Source organism: Sinohyriopsis cumingii, chromosome 6 (assembly GCF_028554795.1).
Source record: "Sinohyriopsis cumingii isolate HCF-2022 chromosome 6, ASM2855479v2, whole genome shotgun sequence".
NCBI classification, from domain to species: Eukaryota; Metazoa; Mollusca; class Bivalvia; order Unionida; family Unionidae; genus Sinohyriopsis; species Sinohyriopsis cumingii.
The window spans coordinates 161,924,496-161,946,774 of record NC_142966.1 but is presented as its reverse complement, the minus strand read 5'-3'; the positions used below and the strand labels follow the sequence as shown (position 1 = coordinate 161,946,774).

Genomic DNA, 22,279 nt, shown 5'->3' with positions numbered 1-22,279 from the left:
AATAATGGACTCGTGACTCCTTCAGCAACGTTTGTAACAGGTATAAACAACTGTTCTGCACATTCTGCGAATTCAACTTGAGATTCTTGACGTTCTTGTAGTTTTTGTCTAACAGAATCACAAAGAGGAAGACATTTCTTAACTGCCTCTAGTAGTTCTCGAGGTAATCTATCTGTATGAGACTCCAACGCTGGTGACATTATTTGATATAATTTTATTTAATTATAGCAGCAACGAGGGCGTTGTCTTGGGTAACACAGCCACCGCCGCCATCTGTTTTTTGCTATTAGTTTGCGATTTTCAGGAAGACTTATTTTTGCGATCGAGAGTGAGTCAATTAGAGTCTTTGCGATTTTAAAGAAGGCTTGCTTCTGCGATTCGCGAGTGAGTCAATTAGAGTCTGGTCGCCCTCTCTGCTGCTACAGTTATGAGTAAAATCTAAACACATCACACACACACATACACACACACGCACACACACACACATGTATATATATATATATATATATATATATATATATATATATATATATATATATATATATATATATATATATATATATATATATATATATATATATATATATATGTATGTATATATTTCCTCTGCACATGATTGTCCGGGGCGCCAACTAGCATTATCAATGTTAGGTTGCAAAATGCCGACAAGATTAAGTTTAATCGAATATTATCTTAGGTTTACTGGAGTAATGTTTCCTATTATTTTTAGTACGTTTAATGCAACTTTGAGAAACTTTCATTCAAAGCTTTGAAGGTAAGGTTGACCTGCAACGGTGACTTTAAACATGAAATAGGTAAATATTATGCAATTAGGAAGCTGGATACCATTGACGATATGATAACCAAAGCAATAACTTACACTGAATACATCCATTAAGTGCATATTTTGCAAATCAACAAATACAATCCGATACAAAGTTATAAAAGCAATCAGAACGTCAAGCCGTCCAAGATTCATAACAGCTGGATAAATTCGAGTGTGTGTTTGTGTGAAGATCGAGAAAGTTTAAGATTAATGCAGATCTTTGGAACTGAATTAAGAGCCATAAACATGGATTAGATTAGCCAGTCTATTCAAGACAAAACTTGTACGTTCTATTCCGAAGGTCAACACTACAATTCCATGCATGTCTATACCTGTACATTTCGGGCTGCAGTGGATCACATCTTGCCCTTGTAATATTTAATGTACGTAAATATATGTTGGTAATTCGTCCAATGTGATTATGTATGAATTATTAAAATACATAATAATTATAGTTTCAAAACCTTTAAACAATGCTGGATAAGTCGAACCGGAGTATGTCCGTGAATTACAATTGAATAGACCCGTGATCGTCTGTACATTAAAGGATACGGGCCACATTTTGTTAGATCTTAATAGACAAAATCCCTGAAAGAAATACTCCTTCAGAATAATTTTCAAATATCAAAGTGTGATACACGTATTAAACTTTAACTGAAACATGCGAAAATTATTCCTTAGATTATATGCATATTCTTTAACGCTTACATGACGTAAAATGTACACTTATTTGCAACCATATTAGCTCAATCTACATCGTTGAAACAGGTGAATGCATATATTACTCTTTGATGGTTGAAACTCTCGAGGCGTTGGTATATGTTATAAAAATGATCCCATGCAGTAATGATTACCTGATTATATTATTGAACAGTATGTCTTCAATCCATTGCATGATAATATAAATATGGCTGGTTGGGAGCGACTTACACAGCTAATCCAGGTTTTAAAAACGTTATGGTAAGATGCTCAATGTTTGTGACCAAAATACTTATGGATAAAACTGGATCTAAATGTTCCTCTTGAGCAAACATACCCACATACCGTTAGAAAATAAAAATCCTTTGCCAGTAAATGTACTTTGATAAAAGTGGTACATAACGTATGTCAGAATCAAGATCACCATAAATAAATCTGCGATGGCGTTCAGATACTATTCCTTGTACCGTGGAGCGGTTCTCTTTCCGAGAGTATACAAATTAATAGCGGTGTATGGTTATCCAATATATTCATACATAGCGGTATTGATCCAGTAAATACGTGAACACCAGCATATTGCCAATGACCAGGATATGGGTTCTATTTATATAAATGCTTTCTAACTAGAATTTCTCCTTGAGCATTCGTTGTTTCGTTTGAACTTTTGGTTCGTTTAATGTCTATTGTGGGACAAAGAACCAACGTACTTATAAAAGCTGTGCCAGTCGAGGAAATGGTTGAACTTAATGTGATATGGCCTCCTAACCGATGTGGGACCTGAAATACCGTAATGCTGCGAAATTCTAGATTCGTTATAAACCTAACCATTTGTCGATAACGTAATCTGGAGGTGAAGTTCGTAAATGAGACGAAGAATTTTACAACCACGTTTGCCGATGATCTCATTGTACATCAAGATTAGCTATCACCGGTATTTATTTGCAATTATTATGAACAAGAGCTATTTATTTAGTAATAAACACAATTTACATGAATCAAATCAGCTTTTTAATATATTTGCAAATTCATGATTAGAGACAACTAGACTTTATAGGACCACACCTAGTCGTTTTTGTTGTCAGCAAAATAAAAATGGTGACATGTGGCATTCATGTTAGACCGCATGGGGTATTCTGATTGCAAAATATATAATTATGGCGTGTTCTTAGTCTCGCTACATACTGAGATAACTCATGCATTACTCTGAACTGGCCTAAATGTTTGAGCAGAAACCATGACGAGTCTTCATAAACTCTAATAATTTTGAAGAGTAGACATATTGTAAGTATATGTATGATCTCTCACAGAAGTCATTACGCTGCCAAATATACACATTTGAGGGTTGTACAATTTGTTTAAATGGTGTAATTATGATATTCAACCGAATGTAAAAGACAAAACTGAAAAGCATAAAATAGAGGATGTAGATCGAAAAACAACCGATCACATGGAACTCGGATTCAAGGGATTCTTAGGTTCTTTTCCAATTATTGCATTCTTACAAAAACTCAAATAAATAAATAACTTAACATAACATTTTGACTTCTCTCTTTACTCTAGTATAGTAGTTGTTACTTTATTCAAATTGTCATTGTATATCGCATTCCAAGTCCTGGTCATCATTGCAGGACTATGCACATATAGGTTTATGTTGTTGTTTTTGTTATGGTTATTATGGGGTTTAATGACATTTTTCAGCACACGATATATAGACTATACACAATGGCCAGTATAAGTGGTTGATGAAGAACCCCGAAATATTCCGGGAAGAAACATCGAACCTCGGGAAGCTACCGTCAAGCTTTCCCACGTACCGACAATGACAGATCCCGAGACTCAAACACACAGAAGAGGAGGTGAGATGGCAGTTATATATATATATATATATATATATATATATATATATATATATATATATATATATATATATATATATATATATATATATAAATAGTGAGAGGGAGAGAGAGAGAGAGTAGGCTACACCTTGTATGTTGCTTTATCAATATAATTCTCCTTGTTTGCATTTATTACAGGGATGAATGATCTGATGATACAAAGATTGTGGATTCACGTAGACTTTAAAATAATAATGTTTAACGCCAAGCTCCAAAAAATAAACAATTATATCTTTCATTTCAAGCATTTAGTAATTTTTTATCTATAATTTCCTCTGTGAACTTGCCTGTGTACAAGGTGGGGTTGGTTTGAAGTAGGGAATAGGTATAAACATCCTATTGGAAGAATCAAAAAGAGGAATTTTAAACAATCAAGAACGTAACATGGGTTTTGAGTTAAATGTTGGCATTAAAACATGAAAATAGCAGAGAATAATATTTGTTTACACAAGAATGCAAACGAACAGAATTAGCGAAATTTAAACACATAATTCGATTTTTAAAATGAAGCTTTCCTGGATACACCAATCTTTCACACCAAATTTGTTATTGAAGCTGATGATACAATGTGCTGTGTGCTTGATCTATCGGAAAATCTGAACTTTGTACATAAAATATTTCAATATGAATAAAACAAATGGATATTAGTGCATTGGTCTATAATGACATTACGTCAGTCTCTTTTGTGATCATCCCAGGCTGGTCAGTCTGACAAACATAGTTACCGCTACCCAATTTTGAATATATTAAATGGTAAGCAATACGATTTATATGGTGTTGACATGAATAACTATGCATAAATTTTAAAATTAATGCACATTGAACAAAAAAGATATTAAAAAATCAGCGAGTAATGTAATCAGTTTGTCGAGCATGATGACCGCTCCAGTGGCATAAGAGGTTAGAACGTCTGCCTCGGAAGTGAGCTGTAGCTGTTTCGAACCCCGGCCGAGCCATACGAAATACATAAAAACGATGCCGTCAGTTGCCTCGTTAGGCGAGCAGCATTTAGAGGTTAATGATAAGACTGGTCGGCCTAGTGTCAGGATAGTATAAATGGTGGGAGATGTACATGTATGCGGTATGATGGCGCTGTGCCAGACAATCGCTGTAAACCGCCACACTGTAAACACACTTGACGAGCATGAAAAATTAGTCCTCACCTCCACTGAACTTCTGAAAAACGCCAGTGAAATTTCCGTTTGGATTGGAAACTTTAACAATATATGATTAAGGACAATTAACAAATTCATTTCATTCATATGATTATATTACAGTTTAGATCTGATCTTAAAATATAAAACAATATATTTGTTTATGTACTGTAGCTTCTTACCTCGACTACGCCACGATGTTAGGAATACCCCGTGCACAGTACTGCATCTAATAGAATGTGTATACCATCGAGCGTTTATGACTTAACGAAGTATATGTACACTTACATTTTCCGTGATCAATAAAGGCAGGAATTACGACATAAAATAAAAGTTTTGGGGTCATTCTTTGTCATGTATGTAGTTTCACCCCTTCCTTTCATGCATTTTATCTTTAGCGATTACAGCTGAACTAGATCACTCTCCGCTACTAACTAGTAAAACAAATATTTGTCTTTGAATTAAGTGTACTATTTGGTTTACTGTTCTATCCTTTGCAACCAGTCTGTAGGCTTCAAAGCAGACTCGTCGAGTAGAATGAGGACATTTAATTACTACTATCTTTTTCAAACGGGAAAATAGCTGAATTTGGTAACCGAACCTTACCTCGTATTATTTTCATATCCGCATACATCTTACATCATGCATGCATGCGTGCTTACGTCGATATTGACTTGGATTGTTTATATTATGAATAACTTGATTAAATATTTGTAGTGAAAACCAGACACTTGATACACACGCATCTGTGTATATATATATATATATATATATATATATATATATATATATATATATATATATATATATATATATATATATATATATATATATATATATATATATATATATATTCATATAAGATCTTTAACTTAACCATGGAATGTTTGGCGGCCTCAGAATTAATGCAAACAGGCAGGCGAATATTCATTATTGCCACAGAAATGTGTTAAGATACATACCTAACTTCAATTCTTCCTGTTACCTACAACTCTGTTTCCATACGGCATATATAGATCTATCTACGCGTACATTTATGCATGAAAACAAACGTACACAATATAGTGCTATACAAATTAGTATGATTATATAAATATGTATGTGTGTGTGTGTGTGTGTGTGTGTGTAGTTTAGTGGTATTTTAGTGCATCAAATAGCTAATGTCTTAATGTCTCATATCCACATACATATTATATCATATTTAATGCTTGATTACGTCGATACTGACTTGGATTGGTTCTATTATCAATAACTTGATTAATATTTGTAGTGAACATATATATATATATATATATATATATATATATATATATATATATATATATATATATATATATATATATATATATATCTGTGTGTGTGTGTAGTGAACATATATATAGATGTGTATATATGTATATGTGCATATATATATATATATATATATATATATATATATATATATATATATATATATATATATATATATATATATATATATATCATAAAAGATCTTTAACTTAACCATAGGTTGTTTAGTGCTCTCAGAATTCATGCAGATAGGCATACATATATGCAATATTGCCACAACCATTTAACAATATACATACCTAACCTTCCTACTCGCTACCACGATATCTGCATACTGCATGCATACATGTATCTATGCAAACAAATGCGGAGTGTGTGTGTGATGGGGTTTTAGTGTATCAAATAGCTAATGTCATAATTTTAATTGCACATAATGTAGACAAATATGTGCCTCACATGCTGAATTTCACCTTTAAGTGTTTGCTTGGATATTTATATCATTTTACTGAATTGTAGTTCTATATATGATAGCATTTTATATAGAGGTCTATGCTTTATCTCCTCATAAGAAACAACAATAACTACTAGGAGTTTTTATTAACGCAAAACTGTTCTCAAACAACACGTCTAATTTCTATGCTTTGGTACAACTGCCTTGACGTAATCCCTTCCTATTAACCAGTGGTGGCCTGATTATTGAAAGATTTTTGTGTGTCAAGGAACAAACACAACGGGATCATCAGTGATTCCCATCATTTTTAAAAACTGGCATTGTAAAGGCTATGCTGAAGAAACCAACACTAGACCATAACGATTTAAAGAACTACCGCCTGGCTTCTAATCGCCCATTCATATCAAAAATCGTAGAAAAGGTTGTTTTATCTCAGCCTTTATCTCATCTGAATTCAAATATTCTTTTTAGCAATGTACAATCTGCATATCTCCATTGCCACATTACTGAAAGTACCCTTCTAAGAGTTTATCTCTGCTTTTGATAGCGAAACAATTACAGTCCTCACCCTCATTGATTTGTTTGCAGCATTTGACAAATAGACAATGATATATTGCTTCACCGTCTCTAGCATGTATTTGGCATTCATGTGGTTCAAGTCCTACTTGGTCAACAGGACACAAATTGTCTGCAAATGGAAATAACACTCCAACCCAGTTAATCTATGTTGTGGTGTTCCACAGAGGTCTGTTCTTGGACATGTTCTCTTCAATCGATACGCTTAGCCGCTCTCAACTGTCATAGATCATCATGCACTGTCTCACCAATTGTACGCTGATGACACCCAAATATACAAATCTAGCTACCCAACTGAAGTTGATGCTACCATCCAAGGTGTAGGGAGATGCATTTCTTATGTGGTCCGATGCCGATATTTGGAATCAAAATCGTGACAAGACTTTGTTCCCAATAAAAACTAATGTCTTCTCATAAACAAAATCTAATACGATTTTAAATCTATTCTTTTATTCCGGTTAATTGAGGAGAATGTACTAAACGAATTTTCAAAAATATATCTGCCTTTCTTATTTGTTTTGAAATTAGAGTGTACGTATTCTTTGATGCGTCACCATATAATTGATACACTTTTGGGCAATGAATTTAATGGATATTACAAAGGTGCACACAACAAAATTTCGATAATATTTTCCCCAATACTGTCATTGACTGCTGACCTATGACTGTTATTGCAGCTTTATTGTCTTCTTATCAAGAAAGGGTGAATCTCGAATTGTTAGAAAAATCTACAATCATGGTAAGATTCTATTTTAACAATGACCCTAATATTTTCTCATAAACAAAACATACAAGGAAACTTTTAGTTGCAGATACTAAACTGATGCTGCAAGAATTAAATAAGAGGCCCATATATGCAGCCAGACATGCATGCCAACTAATTATGTTTCTCAGCATTGAGTGTTTCGCTTAATTGTACCAACAAGGTTTGTTCAAAATGTTCAATTCCTAATGTAAACAAAGTAAACGAATGATGTTATGGTTTTCAGCTAGTGTGATGATGACTACATAAAAACACAATTATACCAATCAAATTGCTTTGATATGTCTTGCAAAGAAGAAACGTATGATACATCTTGATATAATATATCCCCAACCACATGCTAAGATTGCCTAATTTGGCAATTGTCTCTAATTAAATTGATACCAACTTACACTGAGTTTGTGAGTGTAAAAATACAGTTTTGTCTTCCATGTACCGAATGTAGCTTGCGTGTGCGAGGAATGTGCATACGGAAAGCTGTTGCGGGGCTCCAAATATCATTGCAGCAACTCATCTATCATGAAGCAAGAGTCTTTTTACATATTATTTAAGATTAAAGTTCTTTTAACAAAACGGTACCTTTCCTCCCTCACATCTCTGACTCTGGGAAACACTGATATGATACTTCTTCATGGATTTTGTCACATAACATCTGTTACTTTGTCTCACAAAGGAAAATTTCGTTTTCTCACAATTGCTTTACTTATTGCATTATACATGTATTAAATTAATTTGCCGATCACTATGCAATGTGAAACAGAGTTGGAGTAATGAAAATAAAAAACCAATCTAATATAATGTCGTTGAGTTAAAATTTTGATGGCATTATGAGCAATTAGTTTTCTTCAAGTAAGAATCGATATCATTAGCATATATATATCCCCACAGAGAGAGAGAGAGAGAGAGAGAGAGAGAGAGAGAGTTTCTTACAACGTTTCGTGACTAGGTGAGTGCTAGTCTGATACTATCTTAGTTTACAGTACTCTTACGATAATCAATAGCATAACGGTCAGATGACAGACATTCTGTGGTCCAAGTAGACAAGATTATCAATCATCCAACTGTCAATGTTAACTTAACGGGTGATAAAAGTTAATCACCAACCAGCATAGGCGTGAGTGGAATCAATATTATCAAACGTTGATATTTACTTAATTGCTGATAAAATATACAGTAAAAAGGGAGATTATCAGATCCATTTAGTCAATATACTTCCATTCACAATTTTACTTTTTGACCGAGATTCGATCATCAGATAACCGATTGTCCGAACGATTTTTATATCGGCTTACGACTTAAATCCATTTCTATACTACCCAAAATATATGCATCTACTTTACAATATCCACGTATCTGCTATCCAATACCCTAGATTTACTATCAAACACGCCGTGTATAGTGACCAAGTTTCAGACAACTATTCTCCAGCACGCGGCACTTAATTTTAAACACGATATTGTTGTGACCAATACGCCACACTAACTAAGGATAGGATATAAAGGAATTGTACTTAGCCGCACATAATCACATAACGGAGTAGGAATGTTCATATTTGCACTATACCTACAAACACGCCATCAGACAAGAGGGGTAAAGGGCTTATGCTTCAGTTTCTGGGCATAAACATAGACATACACACATATAAAATACATGTATTGCCAGTGATTGAGAAATACCCCTGAAAAGGGTCTTTGGAATAGTTGATCAAAGAGGATTAGCTCATGTGGCACCACTTCCATGCTCTCTGCAAGTTTTATGTTACTCCCAATCCATAGACTATGACCCTCTCCAATCACGCTTGCCTTTCACTACATACTCTTCTCTTTGAGATAGCTATGTCTGTACTCGTGGTAGTGGTTCAGGCTGACTTCACGTACACGAAATACTCTGGACTAAGCAGCAAGTTGCACGTGATGATAGTCTACATATTTGCCATGACAACATATGAGGCAATAGGCTAAAGCGCTTCTTTAACATAATTCCGGCAAGGTTTACGTTCTATCGTCCTATCCGAGTACGGTAGACGTGTGGCATACCATTGCTAAAGTACTCAAGTCGAATACACAGGGCTGAAATGAGGTGATTTATTGGTGTGCGCATGCAGTGAATACTTTTTATACCAGGACTGATAGACAGTAAGATAACTGGTGCTGGTGTGATTATTCTCCAAAAAGATGATGATTACAATTTGGCTTTGTTCGATCCTTGTCTTCTTTTCAATAAATTTTTCAGGTCGTAGCACATTCACCTACTTCTTCATCGTTGCCATTCTAGTATGACTTCAGAACAAAATCGAAACGAGGAGTTACAGGTCGTTTTGCAACTCCATAAAGAATAGAAACACACATTTATTCAAATACAACAAGAGGAAAACGTAAAGAACAAGACGAGAAGATGAAACTCTTGAATACTGGAAAAATGAAAGAGAGTAAATACAAGATGATCAGTCAATTGCAAGAAATTCTGGCAAAGTTATTACACTTGACAATAATGACTATTGCAAAACCTAAGAAAAAGAGACCTTCACAATCCAAGATTTAAAATCATTATGTGACAAAGTCGACATGCACAATCATTGAGATGCATATATTAGCGTAAATCACTCAAACCACTAAAAAGCATGAGGAAGACGTCATGTCCATCCGTTGCTTTCATTCCAACCCCAATATTGTCCATTTTATCCATTTCAAGACCTTTCAAGAAAAGATTACTATTTCTGATTGCCAAATCAAACAAAAAATGCAGTTCATGATAATGTGTGTGTGTGTTTGTGTGTGTGTGCCAGCCAGTTCGTTTGAATACATTATCCACACTAAACGTTAATCGAGAAAAATAGACAAATACATCTTCTTTTTGATATTTTCTCGCGAATGTCAAACACAATTAAATTTCAGAACAAATCATAAAAGTCCATGCTTCTTCTTCTTTGTTACTCAGCCCTTTTACTGTCTTCACTCGCATGGGCTTTTCTTGAGTTTCTTTTTATGTTTTGCTTTTAATTTATTTGCTGGAGCGGGTTCCTGTTGTTATGTTTGTGCTTCCCAACGATAATTCTACTGGTTCTCCTTTCTCTTGGGACACTCTAAGGACCATTGTCTTTTTTACATTAATATCAGTTTTCGTAATATTTCTATATCTTTAGTTTTGTCTCAGATGTTATTTTCTTTCGATGTAGTGGACATTCTGGAGTGCTTCGTTTTCCTGAGTGACATAACTAGTACTTTGACATTTGTCTCCAGAGGAGTATTCAAAAGTCTTGTTATTAAGACAAAAATCATTTTGATTAATCTTCTTGATTATGTCTTAATTTCGACGAAATGTCAAATGATTGTGTAGCAGCATGAACAAATCTTCAATCTACTCAGTCGAAAATGAAGACCTCTTTCGTATAAGTATTATGGTTTATATGCAATTTAGCAAAGAAAGAAAGTGACTAAAGTTATATGAACACTCCTGGGTTGCGGAAACAGGAACAACTCTGCTAGAAAAATATTACAAAGAAACATGTTCATAGAGATAACACCGTTAACCTCTGAATCAATTTAGTTGTACCTGTTCCACACCATGAGGATTTCAACGATGGCGTCCAATCGGATTGTGGCGATTGTGGATTACTCAGTTTTAGGAAATCGGAAATATTAGAGCATCTCGACCAGATACCTTCAAGTCTACATAAAGAAGAGCAGAGTGAATTGAAAAACTGTTATGTGAATATAATCCTTTTTCCAGGTATTCCGACCGGAAGAAATAAGCATTATGATGATGTGTAGACTCTACTCCTGTGAGAAAACAGTCGCACTGTATGATTTCTCTCAGTCAGGAATATTTGAAAAAAGAAATTTAGTATTTCTTGGAGAATGATCTTATTGAACCAAGTAACATTAATTGATGTTCACTGTGTATTATTGTTTCGAAACATGATGATACTTTCCGTACGTACCTACAGAAAAGTAAACAGCGTGACCCAAACAAATTCATTTCCAATATCATGAAATGATGAGTGCATTGACTACATTCAAAACAGAGAAGATATGTCACTAAATATTCGGCCTTTTGAAAGGCTTTTGGCAGCTTCCATGCATGGAAAAGGAGAACAAAACTCGGAATTTGTAATTCAAAATGGACTAAATTAATATAAAATGTTACCAGGTGATATTAAACATTCTGCATCAAATTTCCAGCATTTACCGAACTTGATAACATCTGGTATATATGGAAGTGAAGTGTACGTCGATGATGTTATTATATACAGCCACACTGTGAAAATTACCTTGAAACCATTCGGAAATATTTTGTTCTACGGAGTCACACAAATTTGACAATAATTTAATTAAAAGCGAGTTTTGCCGTGCTCGTATTCCGCTTTTAGGACATATTGTGGGACATTAACAGGTTAAACCTGTCGAAGTTAAGGTAAAGGCTATCTTTTAATTCCCAGTGTCTATCAGTAACAAGCACCTGATGTGATGTTGGTATATGGCTGGATATTATTGAAAATGTTGCCTGACTGTCTCCTAAATTGCTGAACTCCTGAACAAAATGTCGAGCAAGAGAACCGCGTTGTTTTGGTCTGACAAATGCTTAGGATATATTAATGGTCATGCCTAAAAGTGTACCAATTCTTTCAGCTCAAGATTTCAGCCAGTCATTTAAAATGTATGTTGATGCAAGTGACGTAGGGTTGATGTCTTATTAATTCAAGTATATAAAAATGGTGTGGTGCATATAATGCGCTATTTCTTCAAAACATTAAATAGGCTCGAGAGAAATTAGTCCACTATTGAGGAGTTCTTGACTTTGATATTGGTTTTTCACACTTTAGAGTGTATGTTAAGTCAGTTCCTTCTCATATCATTGTATTCAGTGATCACAACCCGCTTACTTACATTAACAAAATTCAAAAGAAAAATCAGATGATGTTGAAATGTACTTTGATGCTGCAGTAGCATAACATTAAAATTTGACACTTCGAGGGAAAAGAAGTCCTGATTGCTGATGCGCTTTCACCTGTAAGCAATTTGTTGCTTTATGTTGTATATGTTTGTGTCATTCATAGGACATCTTCCAATAATTATGTTATTATATTCTCACATGCATGTTTGACTAGTACTTCAAAGCAAGCTTTATTGCGTAAGGCTTTCTGTTTCTTTATCAAACTAGCTGTTATGGATATAATTAGTGTGACTTTTAACTTGGTGCATGACTGTAGATTTTTGTTTCGATGGTCCATTTATGTGGGTTATGTTACAAGGTAGACTAATTTGAAATAGGTCATGTATGGAGTATACAAATATTGAAGTGTTGACTATATACATATAAGGCGATAACATGGACAATTAAATCATTGCTATATGTATTATTTCCTGTGTTTTTGTCTTAATATCAGTCTGCAATATGTGTAATGTTGCATTTAAATATGTGATACTAAATGTTCCTTTGGATTACTGTCTGGATTTACATAGTGCTGATATAACTGTTTTGGAATAAACTATTATTCTGCGACTATTGTGAATGTACTCAGAGGAGTTCTAAATATTGTTATTGCGACACATTAAGACTGTTGGCACATCATCACATTCGAGGGCATGGAATTCGTTTTGAACAATCTGGTATTTTCTAAGCGTGTATGTAAAGGTCTCGTAGACTACCTTAGGTTGGGGTGGGGTGCTCCCAGTATTATCTTTAATTATTACAGAAGACCCACCCTGGCTCGTTTTTGTTAGAAATTGAAGTAGTGAAAGAGATGCAAAGCTCCGAGGCCCCAGTCAGCGATGCCGACAGTTAAATTACTGAATACACAAAAGGTGAAATTCAAATAAACAACAAATGTAATGCCATTCAATTACAGATAATCCTTCCTCAAACGAAATGCAATATTCAAAACCCTATCACTCGTCGTTCACTCGACCAAGTGACGGCATATTTCATCATCTGACGTAGTGTGATAGATTTTCCTCCTGCCCTGTGTTTCTACTCATCTGTAGTATTTCATGACTGGTGTCCAATACACCTTCAGTCCAACAACCACTTCATCTACTTCCGTTCTCTACTTGTATTATCTCCCATAGACTCGGGACCAACTGCACCAGGCTATTTCCCTTTTCTGTCTCATACAGCTCCTCCGGTCCCTAAAAGCTTCCTGTCCGAACACACACAAGGACAGTAGTATATTCCTCTAGCTATCTAGTCTCACACTAAACCACAATATATCATCATATAAGCCATTACCTTCTTTGGTCGCGCATTCGTGCACATCGAAATACCCATACTTTCTGATATGGTATACACGGTATCAACTGTTTATCATGCATTTATCAATATATTTCATCACATCTGTATATTTAGATTCTCAGTCTTATTATATAGATCAATATCACATAATCAGACGCATTTCTGTACATTACACGTCTACAAAGTGCATAGATATCAACATAGCCATGCGCTGATATATCCTTACATATTATACTCCTACAAAGTATACACAAATAGTCAAACACCCCTTTAACTAATGTTGCACACTGCAAACATTATACAAAGTTATAATTCAATTCAACATTTTGCAAATCTAAAATATCACATGAACAAATGCACGAGGTTACTACGAATTAACCAAATAGCGATTACAATATTCATTCTTTACATCAACATTGCTCATATCTCAAAATATGCATGTAGATCAAACACTACAAATGAATCAAACCCTACAAATGGTAAATCTACGTACTAACGATTCTAGTAATGAAGTATTAATACTGCACATAATTAAAGTACAATTAACTTGCCGCAATAGATTGTTACAATGGAGTAAAAAAGTCACTGACCTTTCCGAAGCTCCTTTGTAATTCCCAGAATAACAATGTTTCCCGCCAATTTCGAATGACGTCAGAGTAGCTTATAACTTCCTTATGTAATTCCCGTAAGATGGTTTAGCGAATACTGACGTTTAGTTTCAAGACACTAGATTTAAACTTGCGATTCGAATGGTCTCCACGCCTTGCTCAGTTCCGAGTGGATGTCGATTCACCCATGGTCTACATAATTAGCAGACATTGCTCCATCCCCGGCAGTCGGTCAAGGGTGGATTTAAGATCTCTTCACAACTGAGTAATGTTTGTGAAAGGAACTGGACTTGTACGATCGTAGTGTAGACCCCTTACAAACTGTACCTAGTTAATGCATGTTATTAATCACAGACGTTTTATGACCTTTTTGGTACTCTTTACAGCCGTAGTATGCAACAACAATTCTAATATGACAACATCAATAACATAAAACGCTAGTTTGAAAACAGTATGTTATATTCAAACGAAAGTTTTCGAAATGCCCTACTTAATAAATAAAGCCTACCTTCTAGGGAATAATAAAGAAAATAAACGACTAAACTCTCGAAGAAGAGGTTGCATTTCATTTGCAGATCTTCCTTCGCACTGGATAGTAATTTGCCCTTAGTTACGAGTTTTCTTTTGTTAGTTTCAAGCATCTCTTTAGGAAATAAATTATTGGGACCAGTATCTTCCTGATTCACCTTTTCTGTTTCATTTACTGTTTACATAACAACTTAGATTAGTATTAGCCTGTTAAGTAGTTTTAATTCTATCATGTAGAGGTCCTGTTGGCATTTGAAGTCTATTTTGATGAAAGCAAATGCCATACAAAGTATAATGTTCTGCTGCCATCACAAACATCCAATCAAACCCAGACGTTTTATTTATTAGAAACGGGCCTGATAAATAACGAAAGGCCAAGGTGACTTGCGGCACATGTGTTAACTATTGTCTGAATAAAGTACTTAAAAGCTTTCTCAGATACAATTGTATCTGAAACTCATTACTACGTGGATGTACTGAATTATAATTTATATCGATACAAGTTGAAAATATCAATTCTAGCTGTAAAGCCTACATTTAGGAGATATTTAGTGGGTTGTGTGAGCAATTATATGGCATTAAGGGTGACAACTCTATCGGTCACTGTTTCTAAAGACAGAACAGTGTTGCATAACTTAAGAACTTATTCTGTATAAAGTATGAGTATTGGTGCTTTCTAATCCTATGACTAAATTGTACTAAACAATATTTAAAAAATTTGAAATAAAAAAAATTCGGGGATGTAAAGAGCACCTCATTGCTTCGGTTGTGAAGGGTTGGTCTTGCTACGCGACGCGATGATAATTTATCCTTGCTTTTTAGTCTCTTCAATATTTTGTTGGTGACATTGATATATATTTACCCATGATGAAAAAATATGTACAGCGCTTATAAAACCCCTAGTAAATATTCTATCTTCTCTGCCAGAACCTTTAATTTGTAGACATTGTATTTATTGCAAATTAAAATGGATTATAGAAAAATTAAGGATACAAAGAGTATACGCTCCGGGTCGTTTCGTTGTTAGTCAGAATGGTTAAGCACCAAGTCGCCGGCACCACGCTTGAGGTTGTACATGGTTTTCTTTTTGAATACAGTCATACATTAAGATCAGCCCATTCTGACTGAAATGTATTTGGGAAAACGTAATAAAAAGGACACGAAGATTGGACCACAAGATGAATAAGTCTCTTCACACAAAATTAGATTTAAACAGAACTATTGATTACAATTATTCAAAATGTGGATCTTAGTTCTGATTGTTAAGTAAATAGTAAAACATAGTATATATATTTTATTTGTTATAATCTATAATAAAATCGATTTTAAAAAAATGGGCCAACGCGTCTATCTTACGGGTAAAAATAATTTTAGTTTCTATGCATGGATTTAATTACTTGATTTTCCAAGTAACACTGTTTTGATAATTCTCTGGAGAGAAGTACAGTAAATAATGTAACGGCTGGGTCGATGCCAAGATAATAATAAAATTAGAAGTTAATCTTCACTGCTTACGTGGCTGAGTTAAAATCCAACAAGGCGTGCATTAATGTGTTATCAATGTGTTATTTTATTTGAATCGGGAATCAGAATTATGTAACAGTTTATTTGTTATGTGTGAATAATCACAAAATAAAACGGAACATAAACGGTAAACCACCGCATGGCGCGGTATCTTATAAACAATCTACAAATTCTGTCTATTATCCAGCAAACCTTGGTAGCCAAGATGTTAAGAGCATAAAATGCAAAGAAAATTTGCTTTCTACGAGTGGATAAGGGATATATTTCCTCTCCTGGCTGACAAAATTAAGTTCACACGGGCTAAAATACCAACATTCTAATGTATCCGAATGGCATTGTTCCAAACAGTCTTAGAATTCACTCACAATAACCCCAAAATAGTATTTAGTCCAAACAATCATATGATCCCTTCAGAATTCCAATACATAACTTAAATACAAAATTAATCTCAAAGTAAATCTGAACATAATATTAAATACTTGTATAGACTGAAAATAAAATACTAAACGTAATAAAGATATGAATATAAATAATTGTTAACTTCTCTACTCGTATACATCTCTAGACGATAGTACCACTTTTTGACGCAATTCTTTCCTGGGGACACGTTTCACAATACATACCCACGTGAAACATGTCGCAATACTCAACCATACAAATATAAACCTATTCCAAACCGTACACAAGTTTATTATCAAGGCTGTTATAAAACCTATTTATATCATTACTACCCAAATATATACCCTTTTCCTCTACACATCCTTGTCCCGGACGCCAAAGAGCATTATCAATTTCAGATTGCAAAATACTGACAAAATCAAAATTGAGTTGGGCACAGAGACTAGCATACACTTTTTCTGAGACTGTTTTAATTGAATATTAGCAAAATTAGTTTCACCGGTGTAATGTTTTCATTGTTTTTATTATGTTTAATGCAACTTGAATAAACTTTAATTCAAAGCTTTGAAGATAAGGTTGACCTGCAACTGTAACTTTAAGCATGACAAATATATAGTTTCTGCAATTAGGAAGCCATATACCACTGACGATGTAATAACCAAAGTAATAACTTACTCTGAATACATCCATTAAGTGTATATTTTGTTCATTTACAAATACGGTAGGTACAAAGAGATGAAAGTAATCAAAAAGTGAATACTTCTAAGATTCATAACAGCTGGATACGGTTGAGTATGTTTGTGTGTAAATAAAAAAAGTTTAAGATTAATGCAGATTTTGTAAAACTGAATTAAAATCCATACACATGGATGAGATTAACCAGTATAATCAAAACAAGCATGTACTTTCTAAGCCGAAGGTCAGCACTACAATTCCATGCACGTCTTGACCTGTACATTTCGGGCTGCAGTGGATCACATCTTGCCCTTGCGATGTTTAATCCACGTAAATATATGTTGGTAATTTCTCCTTAGTGATTTTGTAAGAATTATTAAAATATGGAACAAATGTTTTCAAAACTTTTAAACAAAACTAGATAAGTCGAATCGGGGTGTGTCCATGAATAACAATTCAGTCGGCCCATGATCGTCTGAACCTAGACAGCATACGGGCCACTTTTGTCAGATATTAAGACACAAACCCTGAAATAACTTCTCTTTCGAAATAATTTTAAAATATCAAAATGTGATACACGCATTCAACTCTAACTGAAATATATGAAAATTATTCATTAAATTCTATGCATATTCTTCTACACTTACATGACCAAAACTTTACTTTTAATGCATTATCGGAAGAGGTTAATGAGAGTAGGACTGTTTGATGATGGAAACTCCTGGGGTCGTTGGTATATTTTGGAAGATGGATCCCATGGAGTAATGACTGTTGATTACATGTTTAAGCTGTATATTGCCTCAATGATATAATATCTGGTTCACTGGCAATATACGGCGGTACATGTATTGACGGGATCGATCCCACTATGTACCGATGTAGGGGTTCAAACCACACACCGCCATTAATTTGTATACTTTAGCAATGAGAGCCGCGATACGGTACAAACATTGGTATGTGGATGCTATCGCAAATTCCTTTATGATGACCTTGATTCTGACACCAAGTTTATCAATGTGCTGAATATAGGCTTTTTATTTTGTAAAGGTTGGTAGGTATATTTACTCTAGAGGAACATTTGTATCCACTTTTACCCCAAAGTATTTCGGTCAAAGCATTTATTGCCTTAGCATAAAGTTATTATATCCTTTAGTATGTGTGTATATCGCTCCCAACTAGCCCTTGCTAGTGTTTCGTTTACCTGTATGCTATACAACTAAAATTTCTCCTTGAGCCTTATTTGTTTCATTTGAGATTTTGTCTTCTTTCAGCGTTTGTTGTGACAAAATGTACCAAAATAGTTATAAAAGATATGTCAGTCGAGAAAATCGTGAACTGCCCCTCATATCCCACGTACCTGACATCGAATCTGAAATATCGTGCGTGCATCTGCGAAATAATAGATTCGTCGATAACCTTGCCATTTGTCGAGAACGTAATCTGGAGGTGAAGTCACGTTTACCTCCATTCTCTCATTCTACACCACGACCGCTCCGGTGGCCTAGTGGTTAGAGCGTCCGCCTCGGAAGTGGGAGGTCGTGTGTTCGAACCCCGGTCAAGTCATACCAAAGACTTACAAAAATGTTGCTAACAGCAATATCGCTAGGCGCTCAGCATTAAGAGGTTACTGTTAGCACTGTTCGGCCTGGTGTCAGCATAATATGACTGGGTAGGACATCATGCTACATTTCTGCGGCATGATGCCCCAGTGTTAGACATCATTATAAACTGCCACACTGCAGACATCGTAGCGATATGACTGAAAAATTGTTAAAGCTACCTTAAAAGTCCTAATCATACAAACACATACATTCTACATCACGCTCAATATTAGCTTTTACCGGCATTAATTCGCAATAGTTATGCATATAAGCTATTAATACAGTAATACACACAATTTACCTAAACACTATCAGCTGTTTAATATATTTGAAAATTAATAATTAGCAACAGCTTGGTTTTATAGGACTGCACCACGTTGATTTTATACGCAGCAACATGACAATGATGACACATGACATTCCTGTTAGACAGCATGGGGCATTCTGATAGCTAAACATGTAACTATGACATTTACTTAACTATTAGTCTCGCAACTACTGAGACAACCCATGTAATACTGTGAAGTGGTCTAAGTTTTGTGCAGGAAGAATGGCGACTCTTCGTACACTCTAATCATTTTGAAGACTAGACATATTGTATGTATAGTTATGATCTATAACAGCGGTCATTGCGCTGGTAAATATTCGGATTTTGAGGTTTGTATAATTTGTTTCAATACTTGCATTTTGGGCTTCAACTGAATTATACAGACAAATATGAAAAATGTCATGCAGTTCGGATTTTTCGACATACTAGGTTCTTTCCAAATTCTTTCATTCTTACAAAAATATAAATAAACAAATAAAAATGAAACATTTCCTTCTTTAATACTCTTTAACAGTTTGTGTTTATTCATGCAATTGTTCCTGTATATTGCATACAACTTCCTGTGATCTAATATATTACAACACGTAACTGTTGGTGATACCAATACAGGGATATTCCGGTTCATCACTGTATGACGATGCCCGTATATGTATATGTTGTTGAGAGAAGAGGCTGCATCTTGTAAGTGACTTAGTTGCATTATCAGTTTACTTCTCTTTGTCTGCACTTCTTACATGGATGGATGAGCTGATATTACAAAGTGTGTGAATTCACGTAAAACTTAAAAGAATTATGCTTAATACCTACTTCAAAAAACTGACAAATATATCTTTGTGTTCAAGCATTTATTAATCAATTATTTATGATTTACTCTGTAAATTTGCCTGTGTGTAAAGTAAGGCTGGGTTGAAGTAGGGAATAGGCACATGGAAATGTAAGAATCGAAAAGAGAAAATTTATACAATCAATAACGCAGCATGAGTTTTGAATTACTTGATGGCATTAAAACATGAAAATAGCAAAGTTTGACATGTGAGTCATCGATAATTCCAATTAACAGAAACCGTGAAATTTACCCAAATAATTCGATTTTTAAAGTAAAGCTGTCCTGGATACCCCACTCATACACACTAGATTATCTATTGAAGCTAAACATTGTTGGTTTGGTCCATTCGTAAATCTGTATCTTTTACCTACAATGGTCATAACGTCAGCTGCTTTTGTGTGATCAGCCTGACAAACGTAGTTACCGCTGTCGAGTGTGTGAATGTATTTAAAGGAGATGGACATAAGATGTACCTGCTAATATGAATGAATGTACATAATTGTTAAATCAATACGAATTGAACAATAGGATATTCAACCATCAGCAAGTAATATAATCAGATACGCGAGCACGACGGCCGCTCCTGTGGCCCAAGAGGTTACAGAGTCCTCCCAGATGCGGGACATCACGGGGTCGAATCCCGACTGAGCTATATTAAAGACTTATAAAAACGGTAATAGCGGCTGCATCGCTAAGCTCTCATCATTAAGACGTTAAGAGTTAGGACTGGTCGGCCCGGTATCAGGGTAAAATATGACTGGGTGGGACATCATGCTACATGTCTGCGACGTAACGCCCCAGTGCTAGACATCACTATCAACTGCCACACTGCAGACATCGTTGTGATATGTCTGAATATTTTTTCTCTCACTCTCTCTCACACACCCGCACACACACACACACACACACACACACTTGACCAGCATGACAGAAATATTCATCACCTGCAGTCAGCTCCCAACAAACGGAGGCTTAATTTCTGTTTAAAGTTGAACATGTAACAATATTCGATGAAGGAATATCAACCAATTCAATTTCATCATTTGACTATATTACAGTTCAGATCTTATCGTCCATTATACCATTACAATGTTTATATACAGTAAAGACTTAGATGCGGTTAAGCACAGTACTGCATTATGATAGAAGGCACATGGAATCGAGTCATTTATGACTTAAAATGTATATGTAAACTTACCTTGTCCTTGATAAATAAAGGCAAACATTACGATGTGAAATAGAAGGATTGTAGTCATTCTGGTTCACGATATACTTGTCTATGTAGATTCACCCTTTCCGTTTAGGCGTTTAAATCAATCTTGCATCGATAGCGACAACAGCTATACGCATGCACCAGATCCCTCTACTCACCCAACTAGGAAATAAAAATGTTTATCTTGCTGTTAAGTATAGTATTTGTTTCACTGTCCTATCCTATGTAAACCGTCTACATAATGCAGTCTCGTCTAGTATGTACATTACGCGCGTTATAGTCAAGAAGTTGATTCAATAATATTGTAATAACCTGCATTTAGGGAGTGAGGTATGCATGCGTGCATACGGTAAACACTATTCATACAAGCCGCCCAATTCGGTCTAGATTTAAAACAAAATTATAAATCAGTGCATTAGTAGCGAATTGCTGAAATGAGTTGACAAAACTATTTTCTAGGATCCTTTGTTTGTTTACTTGTTGATTAATAGTTAGCTGGTATAGTCTACATGTTTTTGTGACAGCGAAACTAGGGAGTATCATGCCGGAGGTTGGCATCCTTGATAATTCGATTAATGACTATTTATAGTTAACCACTTAAGACTTTACAGTACATACTCAATGTGTTTATAGTCCCTGATGTTTCATTTGTATACGTCATCGCATTTAAGTTTGTTTTTCCTCTTCTT

General features: G+C 34.8%; 1 protein-coding gene across 1 annotated transcript in view; it reads right to left on the bottom strand.

Annotated features, from left to right (window-relative positions):
- Window positions 1-21,750, bottom strand: part of LOC149798412 (receptor-type tyrosine-protein phosphatase alpha-like) — a 93,300-nt gene extending 71,550 nt beyond the window's left edge. Inside the window, exon 1 of the mRNA XM_089963611.1 lies at window positions 21,576-21,750. Within this exon, the coding sequence (XP_089819737.1) occupies window positions 21,576-21,633 (58 nt within the window). The 5' untranslated portion in view covers window positions 21,634-21,750. The remainder of the gene's footprint in view (window positions 1-21,575) is intronic.
- Between the last annotated feature and the right edge of the window lie 529 nt (window positions 21,751-22,279).